The sequence below is a fragment of the Ctenopharyngodon idella genome, chromosome 5 (assembly GCF_019924925.1).
Source record: "Ctenopharyngodon idella isolate HZGC_01 chromosome 5, HZGC01, whole genome shotgun sequence".
Classification (NCBI taxonomy): Eukaryota; Metazoa; Chordata; class Actinopteri; order Cypriniformes; family Xenocyprididae; genus Ctenopharyngodon; species Ctenopharyngodon idella.
The window spans coordinates 2,845,379-2,868,313 of record NC_067224.1 but is presented as its reverse complement, the minus strand read 5'-3'; the positions used below and the strand labels follow the sequence as shown (position 1 = coordinate 2,868,313).

At 38.5% G+C, this 22,935-nt stretch overlaps 1 protein-coding gene across 4 annotated transcripts in view; it reads left to right on the top strand.

The window, feature by feature from the left end:
* Nucleotides 1-22,935, top strand: part of LOC127513157 (NLR family CARD domain-containing protein 3-like) — a 106,847-nt gene that overhangs the window by 62,764 nt on the left and 21,148 nt on the right. For 3 of the 4 annotated variants that reach the window (XR_007930352.1, XM_051894748.1, XM_051894747.1), the window contains 13 exons: nucleotides 2,683-2,853; nucleotides 2,987-3,160; nucleotides 4,358-4,531; nucleotides 4,694-4,864; nucleotides 5,408-5,578; nucleotides 5,725-5,898; nucleotides 6,089-6,259; nucleotides 7,004-7,177; nucleotides 7,345-7,515; nucleotides 7,662-7,835; nucleotides 14,478-14,651; nucleotides 14,814-14,984; nucleotides 16,396-16,569. Coding sequence is in view for 3 of the 4 variants with exons in the window: in XM_051894748.1 (XP_051750708.1) it covers nucleotides 2,683-2,853; nucleotides 2,987-3,160; nucleotides 4,358-4,531; nucleotides 4,694-4,864; nucleotides 5,408-5,578; nucleotides 5,725-5,898; nucleotides 6,089-6,259; nucleotides 7,004-7,177; nucleotides 7,345-7,515; nucleotides 7,662-7,835; nucleotides 14,478-14,651; nucleotides 14,814-14,984; nucleotides 16,396-16,569 (2,244 nt within the window). In the remaining variant the exon portion in view is untranslated. The remainder of the gene's footprint in view (nucleotides 1-2,682; nucleotides 2,854-2,986; nucleotides 3,161-4,357; nucleotides 4,532-4,693; nucleotides 4,865-5,407; nucleotides 5,579-5,724; nucleotides 5,899-6,088; nucleotides 6,260-7,003; nucleotides 7,178-7,344; nucleotides 7,516-7,661; nucleotides 7,836-14,477; nucleotides 14,652-14,813; nucleotides 14,985-16,395; nucleotides 16,570-22,935) is intronic. The other variant, XM_051894749.1, reaches the window with a different exon arrangement.

The window sequence follows — 22,935 nt, the reverse complement described above, 5'->3', positions numbered from 1 at the left end:
GATAGGCAATATTAGTCAATATCAGATATATGGTGATGATAATATGATAATATGATTAATACTTAATCATTAAGACATTTACCACCACCTACTGGTGGTTTTAGTTTCTTATGTAGAGTCTAATTTTAATTAAAAATGAATTTCATATTTCCATATTAAGAAAAAAAAAAAATTAAAGGTATAAAAATTGATGTGCGATTAAAATGTTAAAATTAATTAGATGAATTAATCACCACATCATGTAATTAATTTGATTAAAAATTTTAATAGCTTGACAGCCCTAGTGTGTATATATTTATATATATATATATATGTATATATATATATATATATGTATATATATATATATATCAGGCATAACATTATGACCACCTTCCTAATATTGTGTTGGTCCCCCTTTTGCTGCCAAAACAGTCCTGAACCGTCGAGGCATGGACTCCACTAGACCCCTGAAGGTGTGCTGTGATATTTGACACCAAGATGTTAGCAGCAGATCCTTTAAGTCCTGTAAGTTGTGAGGTGGGGCCTCCATGGATCGGACTTGTTTGTTCAGCACATCCCACAGATGCTTGATTGGATTGAGTTCTGGGGAATTTGGTGTCCAAGTCAATACCACAAACTCATTGTTGTGCTCCTCAAACCATTCCTGAACCATTTTTGCTTTGTGGCAGGGCGCATTATCCTGCTGAAAGAGGCCACAGCCACCAGTGAATACCATTACCATGAAAGGGTGTACATGGTCTGCAACAATGCTTAGGTAGGTGGTATGTGTCAAAGTAACATCCACATGGATGGCAGGACCCAAGGTTTCCCAGCAGAACATTGCGCAAAGCATCACACTGCCTCTGCCGGCTTGCCTTCTTCCCATAGTGCATCCTGGTGCCATGTGTTTCCCAGGTAAGCACCCGGCCATCCACGTGATGTAAAAGAAAATGTGATTTTTCAGACTGGGCCACCTTCTTCCATTGCTCCGTGGTCCAGTTCTGATGCTCACATGCCAACTGTTGTCAGAGAGTGGAGGTAGAGTATCATCACGGCCTGCGTCTGGATGGAGATTGAACTGTATTGAGACCCAGTAAACGTTCTGACCATGATTCCAGTTTGGTCGTTTCTTTGGGAACTGTTCCACAAATGTTCTTTGTGGGTTTTGAATTTTTATTTTTTTTATTTAGCTGCGCATAAGTTGCAGAAGGCTGAGTTTGAAGGGAAAGAGAACAACACAAAACAGATAAAGACCTGTTAAGATCAGTTATTAGTGTATTTAATATTTTCTACGCTTGATAAAGAGAAACAATTAATTTTGTGCCATTCTGTAATGTTTATGACAAAACTGCACTCAAAAGTTTAAACTGTGATAATATTATTTAAATTTGTTTCAAAGTCAGAGTACTTCTTATTCCTTCTTAAAGAGGCTGTTTGATTGGTTTATCCATAAATTCTAATTAATGCATTAACTATCAAACATGTACTAACATGTAGTTAAGGCCAGTCATAGTTAAGGATAGCTCTTCATTGGTTCATGATTAGTTCATACTTTCAATAATCATTATTTCATGCTGAATTAAGTATTAATTCAGGTATTAGTATATGATTATTCATGTACCCTTATTGTAAAGTGTTACCCAAGGCTCTGCATTCTTTTAGGTCATAAACCAGTCTTATCAGTCTTCATGTGTCCTGTAACCGGACACCTGGTTCTGCCTGTGTGTTAATTGCAGTCCACTCTAGCCATGGTTTGCTTGTTGAGTGAGGGGTATCATGGATTATTTGTTAAATATAACAAATAATTGTGTCTGATCTGTCTCAGTCAATACATTATAAGTGGATATCTATATATTTAAATATTATTTTGCTGTTTTTTTATTCTTTTGCCGGTGGCAGTTTTTTTTTTTTTTTTGTACATTTTTTTTGCACTGTAAATAAACATCACCTTGCACCAGAGTGCATTTTCGAGTGCCATCTTTTTTTTTCTTTCTATATCACGGATATTAACCACGTCTAAGAAGCCCGCAGAGAAGCGACTTCTTTATACAGGTGAATGCTGGAAGGGTTCTTATAGCATCAACACCATGACGCAGCATCTCATTCTCGTTCAGAGAATCATGATTACATATGTAACCCAGAATGGTTTTTAACAGTCATTCTAAATTTTTTCAAATTAACTTTTAATACTTCTCAATGATTGATTAAGTCATATCTAATTCAATGTGTTGAAAATTACAGTTTACAAACTTTAAAAGCTAGCATAATAATAACTTGTTATTCTGCTAAATGTTACAATTTCATTTTTGTTCTAGACAAGAAGTCTCCAATACTGCTCCTTGAGAGCTACCTTCCTGCAGACTTCATTTTCAACCCACTCCAACACACCTGCTTGTAATTTTCAACTAAACTTGAACACCTTGCTGTTCAGGTGTGTTTGATTGGGGTTGGAGCTGAACTCTGCAGGGCAGTACCTGTCCAGGAGCAGGGTTGGAGACCCCTGTTCTAGATTTTCAAACTGCAGTATTACTGAAGACGAGTTTAAAACTTTGGCTTGATAATACATTATGATCAAATATATTTATTCGCAGTCATAGTCTGATGATTTTTCAGGGGCTACCCACTCTCAGCACCTCTACTTCTTGAAGATATAATGGTACAATTATATACCTTCATTATTGATGTTTTTAACATTTTCAGGCTCAGTAAGTGTGAGTTAACAGAAGAAAGCTGTTCAGTGTTAGCTGCAATTCTTAGTTTAGACTCCAGCAGTCTGAAGGAGATTGACCTGAGTGATAATAATCTGCTAAATTCAGGAGTGAAACTACTCTCTGATGGACTGAAAAATAACTGTAAACTGGAGAAACTCAGGTGAGTTGATGTCCAAAATAACAAAGGTTTCTGGGCCTTTTGTTTTCCACCACATTCAGTTTTGCAACTAAATATCAGTTCATTTGTACAGCTGATTTCTCAGCTGAATGTTACATTTTTATTCTTGTTCTAGGCTCTCTGACTGTGGCATTACAGAGGAAGGTTATAAAACTCTGGCTTCAGCTCTGAGATCAAACCCTTCACACCTAATAGAGCTGGATCTCACAGGAAATGACCCTGGACAATCAGGAGTAAAGGATCTCAATGATTTACTACAGGATGGATTTTATAAATTAAAGAACATCAGGTGATAAAGTCACTTTCAAATATTTCAAAATTATCCACAGATGTGAAATCAGTGGTAAAGAAAACTAGGTAGAGGGGTCAAAGGCTACGTTCACACTGTCAGTCCAAATCCGATTATTTGTGTATCCGATTGGAATCTGATCTAAAATTATTGATGTCCACATTATGTAATCCAACTGTTCAGATCCGATTTGTGTGTACATGCCGCTCTTTCCTTTTTCGGAATATCTGCATTGGTTTCTATGGCAATGATGTTGTGTTGGTAGGCATACGCCAAGAACAACTGGAGGGGTTTGCAATACAGATGTTGTCAGTACAGATGTTTATTTACAACATGACAATGTGTAGCCGCTGCAATGGACTACTGTGTGTTATGAGGCAATGCCAGAAACGTAGGAGGCTGGTAGGCTATGTGTGGATTTATTCTGTGCTGTCGTCTCCGGCGGTTTTAAAACATGTCTCTGTTATATTGTCATTTTCTGCTCATCCGGCACTTTGCAACAACACAACCTTGTTTTTGTAGTGTCTTTCAGCATGTTTCCTATAACAGTGTCTGACATTTACATTTTATGTGGCGTGAGAAAATCACATAAACCATGCTAAATCCGAACAGAGCAGTCAAACTGAAAAAGACTGAATAGGATTTCAAACCACATATGAATGTAGCTCAAAACGGATTTGTAAAAATCGCATTTCAAGTTACTTTTGGCCATTCACACTTGCTAAATCTGATCGAATTTCAATCAGATATGCACAAAAATCGGATTTGGACTGACAGTGTACATGGTCAAATAGACCAGTGCACAGTTGGATTGTAAAAAAGATAAATTTACTGCAATTCAAAAATGTCAACACTGTCACATGAATAATTTCACTAGTTCAACACAAGTTTTCATACAAAATACATATAGTTACCTCATCAATTTTGAGTAATGACCATTTATTCTCTGTTATGTAGAATTTTTTTTTCTATAGATACATTTCTTTTAGTTACTTGTTGGCAAAACAATTAAACACCAAGAGCTAATATTTCCATCACTCTGTAGTTTAGCATATTAGCCACATAGCTTTTGAAACCCTTTGAGAAACTATAGTTCTCCAATAATATGTAAAATATTTCTCTTTTTACTCAATATTATAGACTGGATCCCTAAGGATTCTAATAACATTTAATCTAAAACTCTTCTACTTCATATAGGTTTTTGAAAAGTCCTGCTGCCGAGGAAGCTTGTGAGTATCTCAGTAAAGTTCTAGGTATAAGTCCATTACTACTGCAAGAGCTGGATCTGAGTGAAGATAAATTAGGAGACCTGGATGCGGAGCAGCTCTCTGCTCTCTTGATGGACTCTCATAGTAAACTGGAGAAAATGAAGTGAGAGCATGTGATTCTATACATTATTACATCTCTGTTTTTTCATTATTATAGACTGTCAGCCACATGTGTGAGCATATATATAGACCTTTTGGTTTGATGTGTGTTGAATATGTGTTGTAGTACAATAAGAATAATAAATATTGCTGTTTATCTGTTTAGGCTGAATAATTGTCAACTGACAAAGAAAAGCTGTTCAGTTCTAGCTACTGTTCTCTCCTCCAAAACCATCTTGAAGGAGATGGACCTGAACAACAGTCATCTGCTAGACTCAGGAGTCAAAGAGATTTGTGAGGGACTGAAGAGTCCTATGTGCAAGCTGAAGATACTGAAGTGAGTATATTTCACTATCAACTACACAGTGGTCCCAAACACTGGTCCTGTAGTACCCCCAACTCTGCACATTTTAAATGTGTCAGATAAGAGGGAAATGAAAAATGTGTACTATTGGGGGTACTCCAGCTCAAATGCTGCTGTCATTACAGCAAAAGAGAGACATACAAAATACTTATTCTCAAATTCATGTTTTTTTTTCCTCTGTTAGCTTTTTAAGTAACATTGTGTCTACACCAGATGCAAGCAGCACATTGCATTAAAGTCAAGTAAAACATTAAAAATGATGCTGTTTACATGATGCATAGCACCAACAGTAGACAGATGGCCTGATCTATTCCAGCTGTGCTCCATGTGTTTGTGCTACTTTTGACAACAGGATAAATGGGTTTGCAGCATTTGCTTTAATTCTTACAGCTTAGACAGCCTTAAGCCAATGTGGCGCATCGAGTCACATCAGCAGACAAATGTTTGCTCTCAGCACCTCCACTACCTGCAGCTACAGTTATGTATCTTCATTATTGATGTTTTTGTTATATTCAGGCTCAGTAAATGTATGCTAACAGAGGAAAGCTGTTCTGCTCTCGCTACAGTTCTCAGTTCAGACTCCAGCAGTTTGAACGTGCTTGACCTTAGCAAAAATAATCTCCTGGATTCAGGAGTGAAGCTGCTCTCTGATGGACTGAGAAATAACTGTAAATTGGAGAAACTCAGGTGAGTTGATGTCTAACATTGTAAAGGTTTCTGAGGCTTTTATTTGCATCCATATTTAGTTGTGAGTTTTTGATTTTCAGCTAACTTTAAATACATTTTTACAACTAATTAATCAGCTGAATAATACATTTTTGTTCATGTTGTAGACTCTCTGACTGTAGTGTTACAGAGGAAGGATATAAAGCTCTGGCTTCAGCTCTGAGGTCAAACTCTTCACGTTTAATAGAGCTGGATCTCACAGGAAATGATCCTGGACAATCAGGAGTAAAAGACCTCAATGATTTACTACAGGATCCAAATTGTAAACTGAAAAAATTGAGGTGAGACATGAAGAAATAATACAAAATAGATGATAACCATTCTAATTATTTTTATAAATATTATTTCTGTAAAAGAAGCTGTACAATCTGTTGTAAAGTGATTTCAAGTTCCACAAAATTTTTTCTCTATTTTTCATTACACTTTTATTTAACAACTGAATTGAATACTGCTCCATCTTCTCTTCTGCAGGTTTTTGAGTCCTGTTGCAGATGAAGCCTGTAATTATGTGACTGAAATTCGGGGTGAAAACCCCTTACTCCTGAGAGTTTTGAATCTGAGTGAACATAAATTAGGAGACACACGAGTAAAGCAGCTCGCTGCTCTACTGGAGAATAACCACTGTAAACTCAGCACACTTTGGTGAGTATTTTACATGGTTTTAAACGTCAAATGTAAAATATGTTTAAATATAACATTGTTTGATATTACATTTTTATAATGTTACAGTTTTGGATTAAGACTGCCATTTATGTTCACCTCATCCTCTCTTCATTTCTGGGTTACAAAACATTTCCTTGCGGGTCAAAATGACCCAAAGAATGAAAAAGTTCTGCATTGTAAATGTGTTCAAATTGAACAACTTTATATCTGTGTGTGGTCTGCATTGTGACTGATTGATTTTTATTTGACAAAATTGGGAAAAAAACATTGCTCCATTATATTGTCACCAATTTTATTGTGTATTTCTAGGTGTATTGTTTGTGTGTGGTGCCTGTTTATATATGTGTGTGTATTTTCTACATTGGGATGTTCTATAGTCTCATCCCTTCATTTCTGCATGTGTGTGTGTGAGTATGTGTGCTCTGTATCGTGCTAGATTTTGTTTCATTTTATTTGACAAATAAAACAATTACCCATTATACTGTATTTCCCATTTATTCAATGGGTCAAACTGACACGCAAGGAGGGGATTAAGTCCTTTTTTTACAACCACAAAAACCGATTAAATCTGGTAAAATTTTTGCATATTCCAATTTCAAGTGTGGTAAAAGGCAGCAAGGTCTTGTACCACTCAGATAAACATTCAATGGCCCAAGGAGAGGATGAATTAAAGAAGCTTTTGAGATAAACTGAAGAATGTTTCCTTGTTTTCTTTCTTTGCAGGCTGAATAATAGCAATATTACAGAAGAAGGTTGTAGTGCTCTGGCTTCTGCATTTAATTTAAACCCTTTAAACCTGAAAGAGTTGGATCTGAGTGGCAATAAACTAGGAAACTCAGGAATGAAGAAGATCTGTCATCTTTTGGAAAATCCACAGTGCAGATTGGAAAAACTGAAGTGTGTATTCTCATTTATCTACATTTCTGCATGTGAATATACATTTATAAATGTCCATTTCATTAGATTAACTGTTGTGAAAAATATGAAGACTGGAGGCTGAAATCGTAGTTTTAAATATGACCTAAAATACATTTTGATCACAATTTTTGGATTACTATTTTCAGACTCAGTAAATGTACGCTAACAGAGGAAAGCTGTTCAGCTTTAGCTGCAGTTCTCATTTCAGACTCCAGCAGTCTTAAGGAGCTTGACCTAAGCAATAATAATATGCTGGATTCAGGAGTGATGCTGTTATCTGATGGACTGAAAAATAACTGTAAACTGGAGAAACTCAGGTGAGATGATGTCTAACATTTTAAAAGTCTCTACGGGTTTTGTTTGCATCCATATTCAATTTTTAGTTTTTGCTTTATAACTAACTTTAAATTAATTTGTACAACTGATTAATCAGGTGAATGTTACATTTTCTTTTCTGACCTAGACTCTCTGACTGTAGCGTTACAGAGGAAGGTTATAAAACTCTGGCTTCAGCTCTGAGATCAAACTCTTCACACCTGATAGAGCTGGATCTCACAGGAAATGATCCTGGACAATCAGGAGTTAAGGAGCTCAATGATTTACTACAGGATGGATGTTATAAATTAAAGACCATCAGGTGATAAAACCTTCAAATATTTAAATCTTTACTACAGTTGTGAAATCCACTCTATGATACTGGCGGGATTGGAAATTGGAGAGGAATTGGATTTTAAAAAGGAGGAATTTAGAAAAAAGTGCAATTCACAGAAATAGTCATACAGCTACTTTAGTAATTTTGGCTAAATCATCAATTATTCTTAGCTGATTTGAAAATCGACACACGGTTACTTGTGATATTTTTATACAACAGTTTGCTGGAACATGTAAATAAATAATGAAAAACCAAGAGGGCTTTTCACAGTGTGCTCAGTCCCCGGTCATTATCGTTCTAAACACCGCTTTTAACCCCAGGTAAATTTAGAAGTGGGTTATCACTGCTTTTGATTCGGGGTTGTGAAACCCTCCGTCGGAGCAGAGTTAGCACCACTTTTGCAGTGATAACCCCTATAGCAGTGTGAACGTGTGCAGTATAAACTTGATAGTACAGTCGGCAATATATAATATTAGGATGCACAGTAACACTTTACAATAAGGTTCATTAGATAACAACCTTAGTTACCATGAACTAATAATAACCTGCACTTATATAGCGTTACGGAAACAGTGACAGTTTTAGATTGAAGGGAGGTAAAGCCTGTGTGTAGGCTATTAAGGAAATGTAATTTCCTTAATAGCTTATGATTTGCTCTGATGTAGATATCCGTACCCAATCGTCACATAACAATTATTCAACTTCAAGTTAAGCAGGATGATATGGTAACTTATTACACTGAAGTAGGCTGCTTTTAAATGAACATTTATTTAGAGTAAAAGTTTCTCTTGGTTAAAATTTTAACAAATTTTGTCTAAAGCAGAGAAAATCATAGGTTCGGGTGGGTGGATTAAAGCGGATTAAGGTGACGTTAGAGCTGATCTGCACATCTCTAGTTGTTATCTCTCTTCTTCCAGCTGCATCCACCTCGCCTTCTTTTCTTCTGACATTTGGGAAAGACAATTGGTGCTGCCAACCCCTGTAAAGGAGTGTTGTTCTTGCTTAATTTACTGTTGATAAGTGATAGAGACCGCATGCACAGTGGAGAAAATTGTGAAAATCACTGACACGTGTGTGAAAATGTTAAGCGGTGCATGGATTTACAATATTTCAGTTCTAATCTTGCAAAAAAGACAGGTCAGGATGAACAAGATAAAAATTCATAGAAATGTCAGTTCAGTTAGAACCAAATGAATATTTGTATTGATGATTGTAATTTGATTATTTTATATACGATTGCTGATATTTTTATGTTTTGAAAATGTTTTTGATTTATGCTTCAACTCCTATCCAATTTTCTATATAAAAATGGTCTTTTTTTTTATTTGGGCTAGTTAAATTCAATTCAGGCTACCAAAATCTGAAGAATGGCTGCCTGAAGGGCTACCATGGATTTTGAAATTTTGCAAGCTCTGTAGTGGATAGAAAATAGAGTTGGTTTAGAATAAAAACCATCACACCTATACTGTTAACCCTTAAAAAAAATTAAGGCAGTCACTTGCCATATATTTTTTAAGTCAACAAACTCTAAGATTAAGTTAGTAGAACTTAACATTTTGATTTTGTACTACACAAACATGTTAATTGCAATTTAATTGGAATGTTGACTAAGCTAACTTTTTGATTTCATAAACATCAAATTAATTAGTAATAACACACTTGTATGTGCTTATACTAACAAACTAACAAAGAAACTACCACTATACATTTAAATATACACAACATGCTGTTTACATTTTTCTATTTGAGCACCATCTAATGAGACTTAATGGACAAGCAACATGTCGCCAGGGTTATGCTAAAGCTGCTTCAATTCAAAGAGATCAATGCATGGGCTAGTGCTGATGTCAGTCATGTGTAATACCCCTAAATACTGAAGGGAGACACACGCACACACTTATGTTGGTACACCTATCATTTTTAGAACTTTCCATCACTGTAAACCCACACAGTGAAATTAACCAAAAGTAAAATTTGTTTATATTACTCAAATATTACTGAAAGTTCATTGTACTTAATAGAAAAAAAGTTAAGTGAATTCAATAACTGATTACATTCAGCTGAACTTAAACTGAATGAGTGCAGCAGATGACAGTCACTTGCTCCCACCTACTGCCATAACAATATAACCTGCACTGATGTTGCTGACAAAAATCCCACCACTAATGGCGCTTTTCCTCTGCATAGTACGATTCGAACCTGGTCTCATAATAAAAACGTACCTGTGGGAACATTTTCACAAGTCGCAAAATACGTACCAATAAGTACATATCACTACAGTTTCAATGTGAAATGTCCGGTGGCGCTAAAAGCGTTTTTTTTTTGTTTGTTTGTTTGTTTTTGCTGGAACAGATAAACATAAATATGGTACGTTGGTTTTTATATGAATCACCACAGTTCTGATTTGAAATTTGTCCGGTGAGTGGCGCTAAAAGTGTAATGCTCCATTATGTTTTAAAAAAAACATACCACCAACACTACACCTAAACCTAACCGATAATGTTAACAATAGTGTTAGTGTTAATGTGACATAAAAAGCATCCATAATCATGCCGTTTTAGCTTGTTTGGATCTCTCATTTTTGAGCTCCGTGACTCGTTTTTCCCCGGATTCATACCCAAGGCTTCCTCGTCCTAAGTACAACTCCGCATCAGCTGAGCTACTGATCAAACTTATTATATTGGAATAGCAAAACATATGGAGCTGGTTAAGCAATGCAAAGTCCAAAATATTTGTTTACAAATTGTGCACTTTTGTAAAAAGCGTTTTTGATGAAATCCGAGAGGTATATGACTCGTCCATAGACAGCAATATAACCACTTTCAAGGTCCAGAAAGGTACTAAAGACATCTTTAAAACAGTTGACGTGGCTGCAGTGGTTAATTTTTTGAAGTGACGAGAATACTTTTTGTGTGCAAAAACAAAACAAAAATAACAACTTTTTACCAAAAAGCGTTTTTGATGAAATCCGAGAGGTATATGACTCGTCCATAGACAGCAATATAACCACTTTCAAGGTCCAGAAAGGTACTAAAGACATCTTTAAAACAGTTGACGTGGCTGCAGTGGTTAATTTTTTGAAGTGATGAGAATACTTTTTGTGTGCAAAAACAAAACAAAAATAACAACTTTATTCAACAATCTCTTCTCTTCCCTGTCATTATCCTTACGCAGTTGCCGCAGTAAGCACAGTGAAGGCTTCCGTGTTTACTTCCGAATGCCAACTCAGTATTGGCCAAAGCTGATCACGTGATCAGCTTCATAAAATTAAGATTGATCCATTGTAGTCACGTCGACTGTTTTAACAATGTCTTTAGTACCTTTCTGGACCTTGAAAGTGGTGATTTCATCAAAAATATCTTAATTTGAGTTCCGAAGATGAAAGAAGGTCTTACAGGTGTGGAACGACATGAGGGTGAGTAATTAATGACCGAATTTTCATTTTTGTTTGAACTAACGCTTTAATGGAAAGATACATAGAATTATTATTATATCACGTTCAGATCTTTTATAAGTGATTAGGTTCTCATCCGAAACACACAATCTTCGCAGCACGATTGAATGCGTACCATGCAACAAAAGTTCCAAAAGTGTAATAAGTTTGAGGTGTTTTGTGTGAGGTGTTTCAATCTCGATGCTGCTAATAAAATGTGCCACCCATTTAGAATTTCCTACTTCAAAGTGCTATGGAGAAAGTCAAACAGCCACACAATCTGAAAAGACAAACATACAGAAAATTAGAAGGCTTTTTAAACTACTCAGGCCACCCATACTAGAATTTATCACATTTTATTGTAGTATTTTTATTGTAGAATTTCTGTGCTAAATTTTGACTAAATTATTGTAGAATTTATGAAATTAAATATGAAATGAAAATTAATGTACTTTATTGTCCCTGGTAGAGAAATTTGGAGTAGACTCAAAACCAACATTCCAACATCACCTGATACACCTAAAAATATTAAAAGTACTGTACATACAATAAACATTCACAGCCATATACACCTTCACAAATATCAGTTAAAAAAGAAAAAAGAAAAAAAGAAATAATACAAAAGGGTGTCACTGCTCCAGATTCAGCAACCTAATAGATACCGGCACAAACAAATTTTTGAACTGGTTCAATTTGCATCGCGGAATCCTGTACCTTCTCCCAGAGGGTAACAGTTCATAGCTGGAATGTAATACATGGGATGGGTCACTTAAAATCCTTTTGGCCTCTTTCAATGTACATTGTTCAAAAAGAGACTGAATACTAGGATAGTCTTTTTGTCCTGTCAATTTCATAGCAGTTCGTACAATACCTTGTATCTTTGTTTTGGATTTTACGTTAAGGTTTCCGTGCCAGGTAGACAAACCATACCTAATGACACTTTCTAATACAGATTGGTAAAAAAGCAACATAATTTTTCTATCAACACCATAAAACCACAGTCTACGTAAGAAATATAATCTTTGTGAAAGTCATTCACAGACCCAATGAACATGCGTGTGAGAGATTTGCCTATATACACACCTAGGTATTTGTAAAATTCCACTCAAATGCTGTTTCAATAAACTTAGAATAGCTGTATAATCAGAATACATCAGAATGTAATTCTGTGGGTGCCTGTTAGAGCACTCATTAGTGTACAGCGTAAAAAGAACTGGTGAGCTGACAAAGCCAGTAGCTGAGGAACGCCAATACTATAGTATTATAGTATTTCACTTGAGACAGACTATCGTTTACTTTGACTCTCTGAGTTCTATCTGTTAAAAAGGAATAGTACCACTGTATTATTGCAGGATAGATATTTATTGTAGAATTTATAATAGAATAGAATTTATAATAATCTGTTAAGGGAATAGATTTTTCATGATTAAATTTGTATTTTAACTGTTACAACTCTTTCTAGGCCAGTGGTTCCCAGCCTTTTTTCCAGGAGACCCCTTTTTTAACATTCATATTTTTTATCGACCCCCGATTTAACCTCCGCACACATCTTAGGAAACTAATGACCAGGTCATGCTTTCCTACCGATTTGTCAACTACTGTGTCGTTGTTCTCTACTATTGCAGACATACACGTTTAGAGTAGAGGCAGAAGAGAGACAGAGAGACAGTCCCCTGGGCCAGCTGTATGCCAGTGCGCCTGTGCTGAGGGGGGCCACTGTTATAATAATAATAATAATAATAATATAATAATATAATAATAATAATAATTTGTTGCGTTTATATAGCGCTTTTCTGCATACTCAAAGTGCTTTACATATGGAAGGGGGAATCTCCTCAACCACCACAAATGTACAGCATTCACCTGGATGATGTGGCGACAGTCCTGGGAGTGGCCAGCCATATTGTGCCAGAATGCCCACCACACACCAGCTAATTGGTAGAGAGGAGACAGAGTGATGAAGCCAGTCAGTATATGGGGATGATTAGGAGGCCATGATGGACAGAGGCCAATGGGCAAATTTTGGCCAGGATGCAACGATTACACCCGTACTCAAGTCTGATGTTTGTGCCGGCCCAGGAAAACATGGCCGCCTACTCATTGTAAGCTGCAGACTAGCCACCACACCCAGGGGTGGGGGTCCAGCCAAGTCTTCAGCCCCAGAAGGCTCTAGGCCTCCAATGCTGCATTCAACAACTCATCGTCCTCGTGTGCCCTGAATGAGAAAATAAGCTCACCCTGAGGCGAGCCCCCAAACTCATCTGGAAGACATGTGCGGTTGGAGGAATGAGAGATCTACGGGAACTCGTCCAGCAGAAGCTCTCTCATCTCCTTGCTTATCCCCAACGCATGTAGACTAGGCCTCATACCCGGAGGTAGAAGGACCAGGGCAGGAAACAGCTGAGGTGACGCCTTAGTCTTTTGTAAAAAAAAAAAAAAAAAAAAAAAAAAGAGCAATGTGCTCATGGTCATGTTCTCACAGTGAGGACATGAACCATTCACTAATGATGTCACGTGAATGCAGCCCAAACACTCAAGGCAAAGCTTGTGGCCGTCCTAGGGAGACATGAAACGACCGCACCCTAAGAACAAGGATGACAAGGCGTTGAAAATACACACAGTCTGCTGTGTAATGCTCTTTCAGAGAAATTTGCTTTTTTATTAGGAAATTGCCTCTTTTGAGATTGCTGCTGAAGTCCCCAGGGGAACTCGCTGCACTTATCAGTGCTTGAGAAGAGGAGAGAGACCACTGATGTGTGCTGTATGGTCCAGCCGTGAAATGGAGGTGAATGGATGGCTTTCGCTCGCATTCGGCTCCAAAGAGCAGAGCTGAAAGAGTGAAGCATGCTGGCCCTTGTTTATACCCAGATGTCCTGGGAGTGGCCCGCCATGCAAATTTCACTCGCAAATTCCATTGGCCTTTTCTAAATACATCAGAGGTGTTTGGGGCTCTCAAGAGCGACCCCTAGTGTCGATTTTCAACACAACGTTGAAAGTGACCGACAGAAAGAGAACCGACAGAATTTATCCTGGAGTAAAATATTTGTCTAATGGAACTAACAATAACTAACAATTTTACCAAATACTACATTATGTGGGAATATTGTGTGAGATGGAACCATAAAAAGGATGAGAGGTGCAAAAGCATAAAATTGTGATGACAATTATCTAAACTTCTCTTCTACTTCCTGTAGGTTTTTGAAAAGTCCTGCTGCAGAGGAAGCTTGTGAGTATCTCAGTAATGTTCTAGGTATAAGTCCATTACTACTGCAAGAACTGGATCTGAGTGAAGATAAATTAGGAGACCTGGATGGGGAGAAGCTCTCTGCTCTCTTGGTGGACTCTCATAGCAAACTGGAGAAAATGAAGTGAGAGCATGTGATGCTGTATATTATAACATATCTGTTTATTCATTATTAAAGACTGTCAGCCACATGTGTGAGCATATATGAAGACCTTTTGGCCTGATGTGTGTTGAATATGTGCTGAAGTGCAATAAGAATAATAAATAGTGCTATTTATCTGTTTAGGCTGAATAATTGTCAACTGACAGAGAAAAGCTGTTCAGTTCTAGCTACTGTTCTCTCCTCCAAAACCATCTTGAAGGAGTTGGACCTGAACAACAGTCATCTGCTGGACTCAGGAGTCAAAGAGATCTGTGAAGGACTGAAGAATCCTGTGTGCAAGCTAAAGATACTGAAGTGAGTACATTTTACCATCATCTACACCAGTGATCAGGAACCTATGGCTCGCAAGCCACACTTGGCTCTGTGACAAAAATCATGTGGCTCCCCAGGTTTCTCAGCCTTTGCCAGCAAATGATCATTAAAACATTTCACTAGAGATCAGTTTCCTGCAGAAGATGCAGTCAACAATTCCTTTGTTGTACAGTTTACCGAAGTTAATCAAAATACATTCCAGTGGCTATGTGTGCAACGACAATCAATGACAAACCACTTACATTTTTATGGATATGCTCACACTGTTCTGTTCACACAGCAGCTTACAGTAGCAGATTGAATACTTTATTTATAAACAAGCAACCAAAGTCACCAAAGCCTATATTTTGTTCTCTCACTTGCCATGAATATCACCTGTAACTATAGTGTCAGGGATTAAAGTAGATATCAAAATATATAAATTATCACATTTGACATGGGACGGGTTCATCAGTCAAATCTTAATTAACCGACAGCAGCTTTAATACCTGAGTGGAGAGCGAAGCAAAGCATTTCAGTCATGCACAGACCACACTGGAAGACAGAGACTGAATTTAAAACCTTCACATGAAACAGCTCATATTATGAAAACACGCCATACATGGAGGAAGCGTGTAGCAAGTTGTTTACAACAATTCTCCCATTAAATATATAGAAATACAGCAAACTTTGCTTCAAATAGGAACATAAATGTAATAATAACAACAAGTGTATCTCTAGCACAGACAATAATAAAGATATTATTGGGTTACACGCACGCTTATGAATACACGCATACATATGCACATCTCGTTACATCGCGGGAATAACTCTATTGACTCTATTGAGTTAAGTATTGCAAACTTATTTTTGCATTCACGCACAACCCATCGTCCAAAAGACGATCTATAAACTAATTGTAAACAAATTATGCGGCTATAACTTCACCGTCCGTCTCCGTGTCCCGCTGCACTGAACTACCATCTCTGTGAGGGCGGGGGAGATCACGTGGTCAAGGTTTCTGGACGCTGATTGGCTCAGGCAAGGTGCTGTGCATGCGTGTGCCTCAAAATACAGAGGGAGAGATTTAATAGAGAGAGGTTAGAGTGACAGGAAACGATAGCCTTTTTTACATAATCCCTTTTGGAATAAGGCTGTAACATAACAAAATTGTGAATACTTTCCGGATGCACTGTACATACTGATCATTGACATTCAGCTTGACATGATAAATATTGTACAATACAGACTGTACAGATCATCAGATTCAGATTGAGTCATGGTTCTTCAGGCAATAATTGGTAAATTTTTAGGTGATAGTTGATTCATCAACTCACACATTGTTTATCTGCATATCTAATGAGACATTCAGCTTGTAGTGTGATTTTATTTATTTATTTTTTTTCCCCTGTAGACTTTCAAACTGCAGTATTACTGAAGGAGGATATAACGCCGTTGCTTCAGCTCTGAGGTCAAACCCTTCACACCTGATAGAGTTGGATCTCACAGGAAATGATCCTGGACAATCAGGAGTGAATGTGCTCAATGATTTACTGCTGGATCCAAACTGTAAACTAAAGACACTGATGTGAGTGTTTTCTAATTAATTAATTAATTAATAAATAAAGTGCAGTCGTTTTAAAACAATTTAGCTAAAATATAATTAAACCTTAAAGACATTTATAAAAGCTTTGAAATGACTAAAGTCCCTTTCACATCAAATGTGAATATTTTACACAGGAACAAATGATTCCTGTTGCACTATCCAAATCTGGGATGACTTGCCTACCAACAAAATAAATTTAAATCTCCATTAATATTATGTCTTTTTTCTGCATATATTTTTCTACTTTTCAGAGATCAGTTATCTTTAACATTATCATTAAATACCTTTCCATCAAATAAAAACTATTATCTGTCATACGATTAAAATTATTGATAAAATGCATGATTTGTTTTGAACAAAGAGTTCCTTTTAAAGACAAGAAAACAACTAATAAATCTAACTGTGTTCAATAGTTTATTTGGATTATCCTTGTGCTTAAATAGAGGAGAATGAATTTCCACAAGAATATCATTCAAAAGTAGTTTAGTATATTTGCATGCACCAGAGAATCTCTGATTAGTTGGACTTCTCTCCCTGTCCTTGTATCATATGTGCAGTTTTTTTTTTTTCAGTTTTTTGTTCATTACATGCTAAAAAAATTTCAATTTGATTTCATTCTTATGTATGTTTGAAGTCTGCTTTATTACCCTCTTTAGCATTATAATGATTCATCAGGATAACCATTATTATATAAATGAACATAATTCAATATATATATAATAAAGTATTTTTTTTATTTCCCATTAAACCAACACAACATTTGTAATACAGTCACACTGGTTCAGCGGTAGTACAAGCAACTGTGGCGATGGAACGTGACATCTCCGTTCCCTCCTTCAGGGAACTAGGGTTACATACACAACCGAGACTTTCCCTTTCAGTCGGTCACGTTTGATGTCACTTCGGAACATACTGTCGAATTGGGTTCCCTAACAAAACGCCACTATTGCTGCCCCCTTCCAGCGCCCCTAGTAAGCCACCTGATCCCCCCGCACCTACTAGGGTGGAAGATAGGACAGGGCTTATGCGGAGAGAGTCTATTACTGTTGTTCCGCTTGACCCAAACAGTAAGAGTAACAGTAACACTGGGAAAGCATGCCCTTTAACCCTCTGGGGTCTGAGGATTTTTGGGCCCTGGAGAAGTTTTGACATGCCTTGACATTTGTGCTTTTTTCAGTTGTTCATAAACATATTAATGACAAAAGTGTCATTACACTGTATTCAGCACAAACTAGGCTACCATAATATGTGAGGAACATGTATGTACATGTTTGTTTTTTGAAAAAACAAAAAACTTAAGTCACTGAAATAAGACCAAAAAAAAAAAAACAAAAAAAAATAAATAAATCTGTGTTCACAAGACTTCTGGGTATTGGAGGTTGTAGACTAGAGTTTTTGCTTCAAAATTATGTAAAAATTATCCTGCCTACTCGTTCATATAAAACAATATAGATATTTAAATTTTGTAAGACACTTTTTGTCAAGAAACACAGTATGCATTGAGGCGTGAATCTTCATGAATAATGCTGTGATTCACACCTGAGAAGACAAAGGATTCGCATAATGACCTATAATGACCTGCATAACAATGAGCTCTTTCAGTCAGGTAGGCAATGTGAAAAAACTCTCTGTGAACATGTCTCAAGCTCATCATGGTGTATATCAAACATACAGAAAAAACAGCAATACTGTGAAATATTATTACAATTTAAAATAATGGTTTTCTATTATATACTTTAAAATAAAATGTATTTCTGTGATGCAAAGCATCTGAACATTCATGTTACCTCTATGGCATTTCATATAGCCTTTTAGCTTAAAAGCATGCACATTTGGAGAAATATTGATGGATTCTCATGTTTATGTCAATTTTCTATACAGAGGAGTAATATTTATTCAATATTTATTGTCATCACTATGAGCACTGGATACTGTGTTTTCAATTCATACTTGCAGCCGGAGGGCGCTCTGTACACCTTTAGTCCACAAATTACTCTAAAGAAGAACAGGCATATCATGTGACATTCCAGGAACTAACAGAGGCTTCCAGAGATCACTAATCATGCCTATAACATACAGATAAACACTTTTCAAGACAATAAATACACAATTGAGACGATGTATACATGTATTGCCTCAGAATTTGCGTCTGACTAGCGCTCGCTCCGTGGGCGTGGCCGCATTAGCGGATAATGAGCTGAATCACGGGCGTCTGACATGGCTCTCTTTTCATACAGATTACATAAACAGAGAATTTTTGTTTTCGATTTGACTTACACGATTTAAAACCTGACATTTCAACGTTTCTTTAGACATAAGTCTCATTTTTTTGTGATTAGTATTCATTAAGTTACAGTTCATTTTCTGAGAACGATCAGATTCGTTCAGAGGGAGACGACAGATCACGCATCATGTTAGTTTTCTTTATTTTACAAAAAGCACAACATTTTGTTTTTAATCTGAGTGTACACAAATAAAAGAAGATATTTCACAGATTAAAATGGTGTATAACTCTTAATTGTATGTGCAACACTGACAGAGTATTTTGAGTCTCTTTCACACTGGTAAGAAAAAACCGAGGTGGTATCGCCGGTGATACCTCCGACTTGAGGGAGTTAACGGGGAAAGGGACGCTGTGGAATCCACATCCTGCCCGCAGGGAGGACACTGGCTCTACACGAAGGCTATAAAACCTAGCAAAGGTGTCGGGTGTCGCCCAGCCCACAGCTCTACATATGTCTGTCAGCGAGGAGCCATGCTCCAATGCCCAAGAGGAAACAACACTCCTGGTAGAGTGAGCTCTTAACCCAAGGGGGTGGGAATCTTAGGCACATATCCAATAATGTGAGAATTAGGCACGATTCGTTGACCAAAAATGCTTACAGGTCCACTACCCTCTTGATGGAAGCTGGCGCAGTTAAGAGCATTGTCTTTATTGACAGAATTTTCAGCTCCGCAGCTCAGCAGACTGCAGCGGTTCGAAGAGGCCTCCGTGACCTTTGTAAAGATGCGATGCAACGGGGACAGCCTGAAGGGGAGGACTTTGTACTGGTATGCCTGCCCCTTGAATGCAAAGCATAGGAACGGTCTGTGTCAAGGGAGAATCGAGACATGAAAGTATGCATCCTTCAGGTCGATTGCTGCAAAACCATCTTGGGGATGGATGCAGTCGAAAATGCGTATCTGCATCAACATTTTGAACAGGAGCTTGTGAAGCTCCCGATTTAAAATTTGCAGGTCCAAGATTGGCCGTAACCCACCCCCTTTCTTGGGTACAATGAAGTAGGGGCTGTAGAACCCTGACTTCATATCGCCTGGAGGGACTGGCTCTATAGCACCAGTAGAACTGTGATTTCTGCCTATAAGACAGGGGGATAGGGTGAGGTCAGTCGCTGTGCGCAGCTCCTGCATCAGCCCTGGGTCAGAACTACCCTTGTGCAGCTCTTTTAGTGTCTTGACTTGATATACTTGCAGGAGAGCCATGGCGTGCAAGGCAGAGGCAGCCTGTCCAGCGGCTTTGTAAGCCTTCGCCATAAGAACGGACGAGAACTACAGGCCTTGGATGGGAGATGTGGGTTACCCCTCCAGGTGGCAGTGCTCTTTGGACACAATTGTATCGCAACAGCTCGCTCCACCGGGGGGATCACCATGTACCCCTTGGCTGCCCCACCATCAAGGGTAGTAAGGGGGGAGGAGGTACCAGACCGATGCAGAGAAAGGCACCGTCCATGATCTAGTAACCTCCTCATGCACTTCTGGAAAGAATGACACTGGGACAGGGGGCTGGGAACCAGCCTGGGCCACCCCGAGATACCAGTCGTCCAACTTCTAGGGCTCCACTCGAGGCAACGCTACTCTCCCTGAAGGGGGTAATGCAGCTGAGTTGTCATCTCCAGAGAACTTCAGCTCACCCTCTGATGCCGCGATCGACATCTGATTGTCCAGAGGAGCCCTAAATGAGACAGCTGGCCCTCCATGAGAAGGACCAGCGGGTTCAACCGGAAGTTCCACAGCTTGCGGTGTGCAAGAGCATTGGGGGACCCACGGAGATTGACTCGGCAGGTTATGCCCCACTGTGATCCTCAAGTCACCCTGGCTATTCACTAAAGTAGCCATACTCTTGGTAGCGTGGGCTCGGACTGACAGAGGGGAAGGTTGCCTGGCCGACTCATAAGCAAGAGAGACAGCCTCAACTATCCACTTGCTCATTCTCTGCTTTGACACTGGGGACCCCTTCCTGGGTGGCCCAAAACAGAAGAAAAGTTGCTCTGACTTATGCCACAGGGCAGCTCTGTGGACATAAGCATCTAAAGCTCAAACTAGACAAAGCAGATTATTTCTTTCCTGGTCAGCGTCCCAGAAGGGAGGACGACAGAAGGCTTGTAATACAATAGATCTAGCCACATTAGTGGGGACCTTGGGAACATAACCAGGTCTCGGATGAAGAAAAACTTTCACCATGCCAGGTACAAATTCCAAGCATAAAGGGGCAACTGACAGGGCTTGCAAATATCCTATTCTTTTAAGAGATGTGATAGCCAGGAGGAACAATGCTTTAAGAGTCAAAAACTCTTCAAAAACTTCCATAGGCTCAAAGGGAGCCAAGGCCAGATCCCAAGCCAGTACCCTAGTGCGTACTGCAAGCCTCAGCCTTAATGTACCATGGAGGAAACGTGCTACCAACAGGTCTCTCCCTAAAGACATTCCACCCAAAGGAATGTGGTAAGCAGCTATGGCCACCACATAGACCTTTACATTGGACGGGATAACCCTGCAGTGAATCGCTCTTGCAGGAACTCTAGCACTGTACCAACAGGGCAGTTAACTGGGTCCAGCTGACGACCACTACACTAGGAATACCCCTTTTCCACCAGTACGAACCGGGTGCTACAAACCCGATTCCAAAAAAGTTGGGACACTGTACAAATTCTGAATAAAAAAGGAATGCAATGATGTGGAAGTTTCAAATTTCAATATTTTATTCAGAATACAACATAGATGACATGTCAAATGTTTAAACTGAGAAAATGTATCATTTTAAGGGAAAAATAAGTTGATTTTAAATTTCATGGCATCAACACATCTCAAAAAAGTTGGGACAAGGCCATGTTTACCACTGTGTGGCATCCCCTCTTCTTTTTATAAAAGTCTGCAAACGTCTGGGGACTGAGGAGACAAGTTGCTCAAGTTTAGGAATAGGAATGCTGTCCCATTCTTGTCTAATACAGGCTTCTATTTGCTCAGCTGTCTTAGGTCTTCTTTGTCGCATCTTCCTCTTTATGATGCGCCAAATGTTTTCTATGGGTGAAAGATCTGGACTGCAGGCTGGCCATTTCAGTACCCGGATCCTTCTTCTACGCAGCCATGATGTTGTAACTGATGCAGTATGTGGTCTGGCATTGTCGTGTTGGAAAATGCAAGGTCTTCCCTGAAAGAGACGACATCTGGATGGGAGCATATGTTGTTCTAGAACTTGGATATACCTTTCAGCATTGATGGTGCCTTTCCAGATGTGTAAGCTGCCCATGCCACACGCACTCATGCAACCCCATACCATCAGAGAAGCAGGCTTCTGAACTGAGCGCTGATAACAACTTGGGTTGTCCTTGTCCTCTTTAGTCCGGATGACATGGCGTCCCAGTTTTCCAAAAAGAACTTCAAATTTTGATTCGTCTGACCACAGAACAGTTTTCCACTTTACCACAGTCCATTTTAAATGAGCCTTGGCCCAGAGAAAACGCCTGCGCTTCTGGATCATGTTTAGATATGGCTTCTTTTTTGACCTATAGAGTTTTAGCCGGCAACGGCGAATGGAACGGTGGATTGTGTTCACCGACAAATTCCTGAGCCCATGTTGTGATTTCCATTACAGTAGCATTCATGTATGTGATGCAGTGCCGTCTAAGGGCCCGAAGATCACGGGCATCCAGTATGGTTTTCCGGCCTTGACCCATACGCACAGAGATTGTTCCAGATTCTCTGAATCTTTGGATGATATTATGCACTGTAGATGATGATAACTTCAAACTCTTTGCAATTTTTCTCTGAGAAACTCCTTTCTGATATTGCTCCACTATTTTTCGCCACAGCATTGGGGGAATTGGTGATCCTCTGCCCATCTTGACTTCTGAGAGACACTGCCACTCTGAGAGGCTCTTTTTATACCCAATCATGTTGCCAATTGACCTAATAAGTTGCAAATTGGTCCTCCAGCTGTTCCTTATATGTACATTTAACTTTTCTGGCCTCTTATTGCTACCTTTTCCAACTGTTTTGGAATGTGTATACGTCTCATCTTTCACAGCAACGCTAGTGTTGCAGTGCTAAACACAAACAAACCAAGCTTGT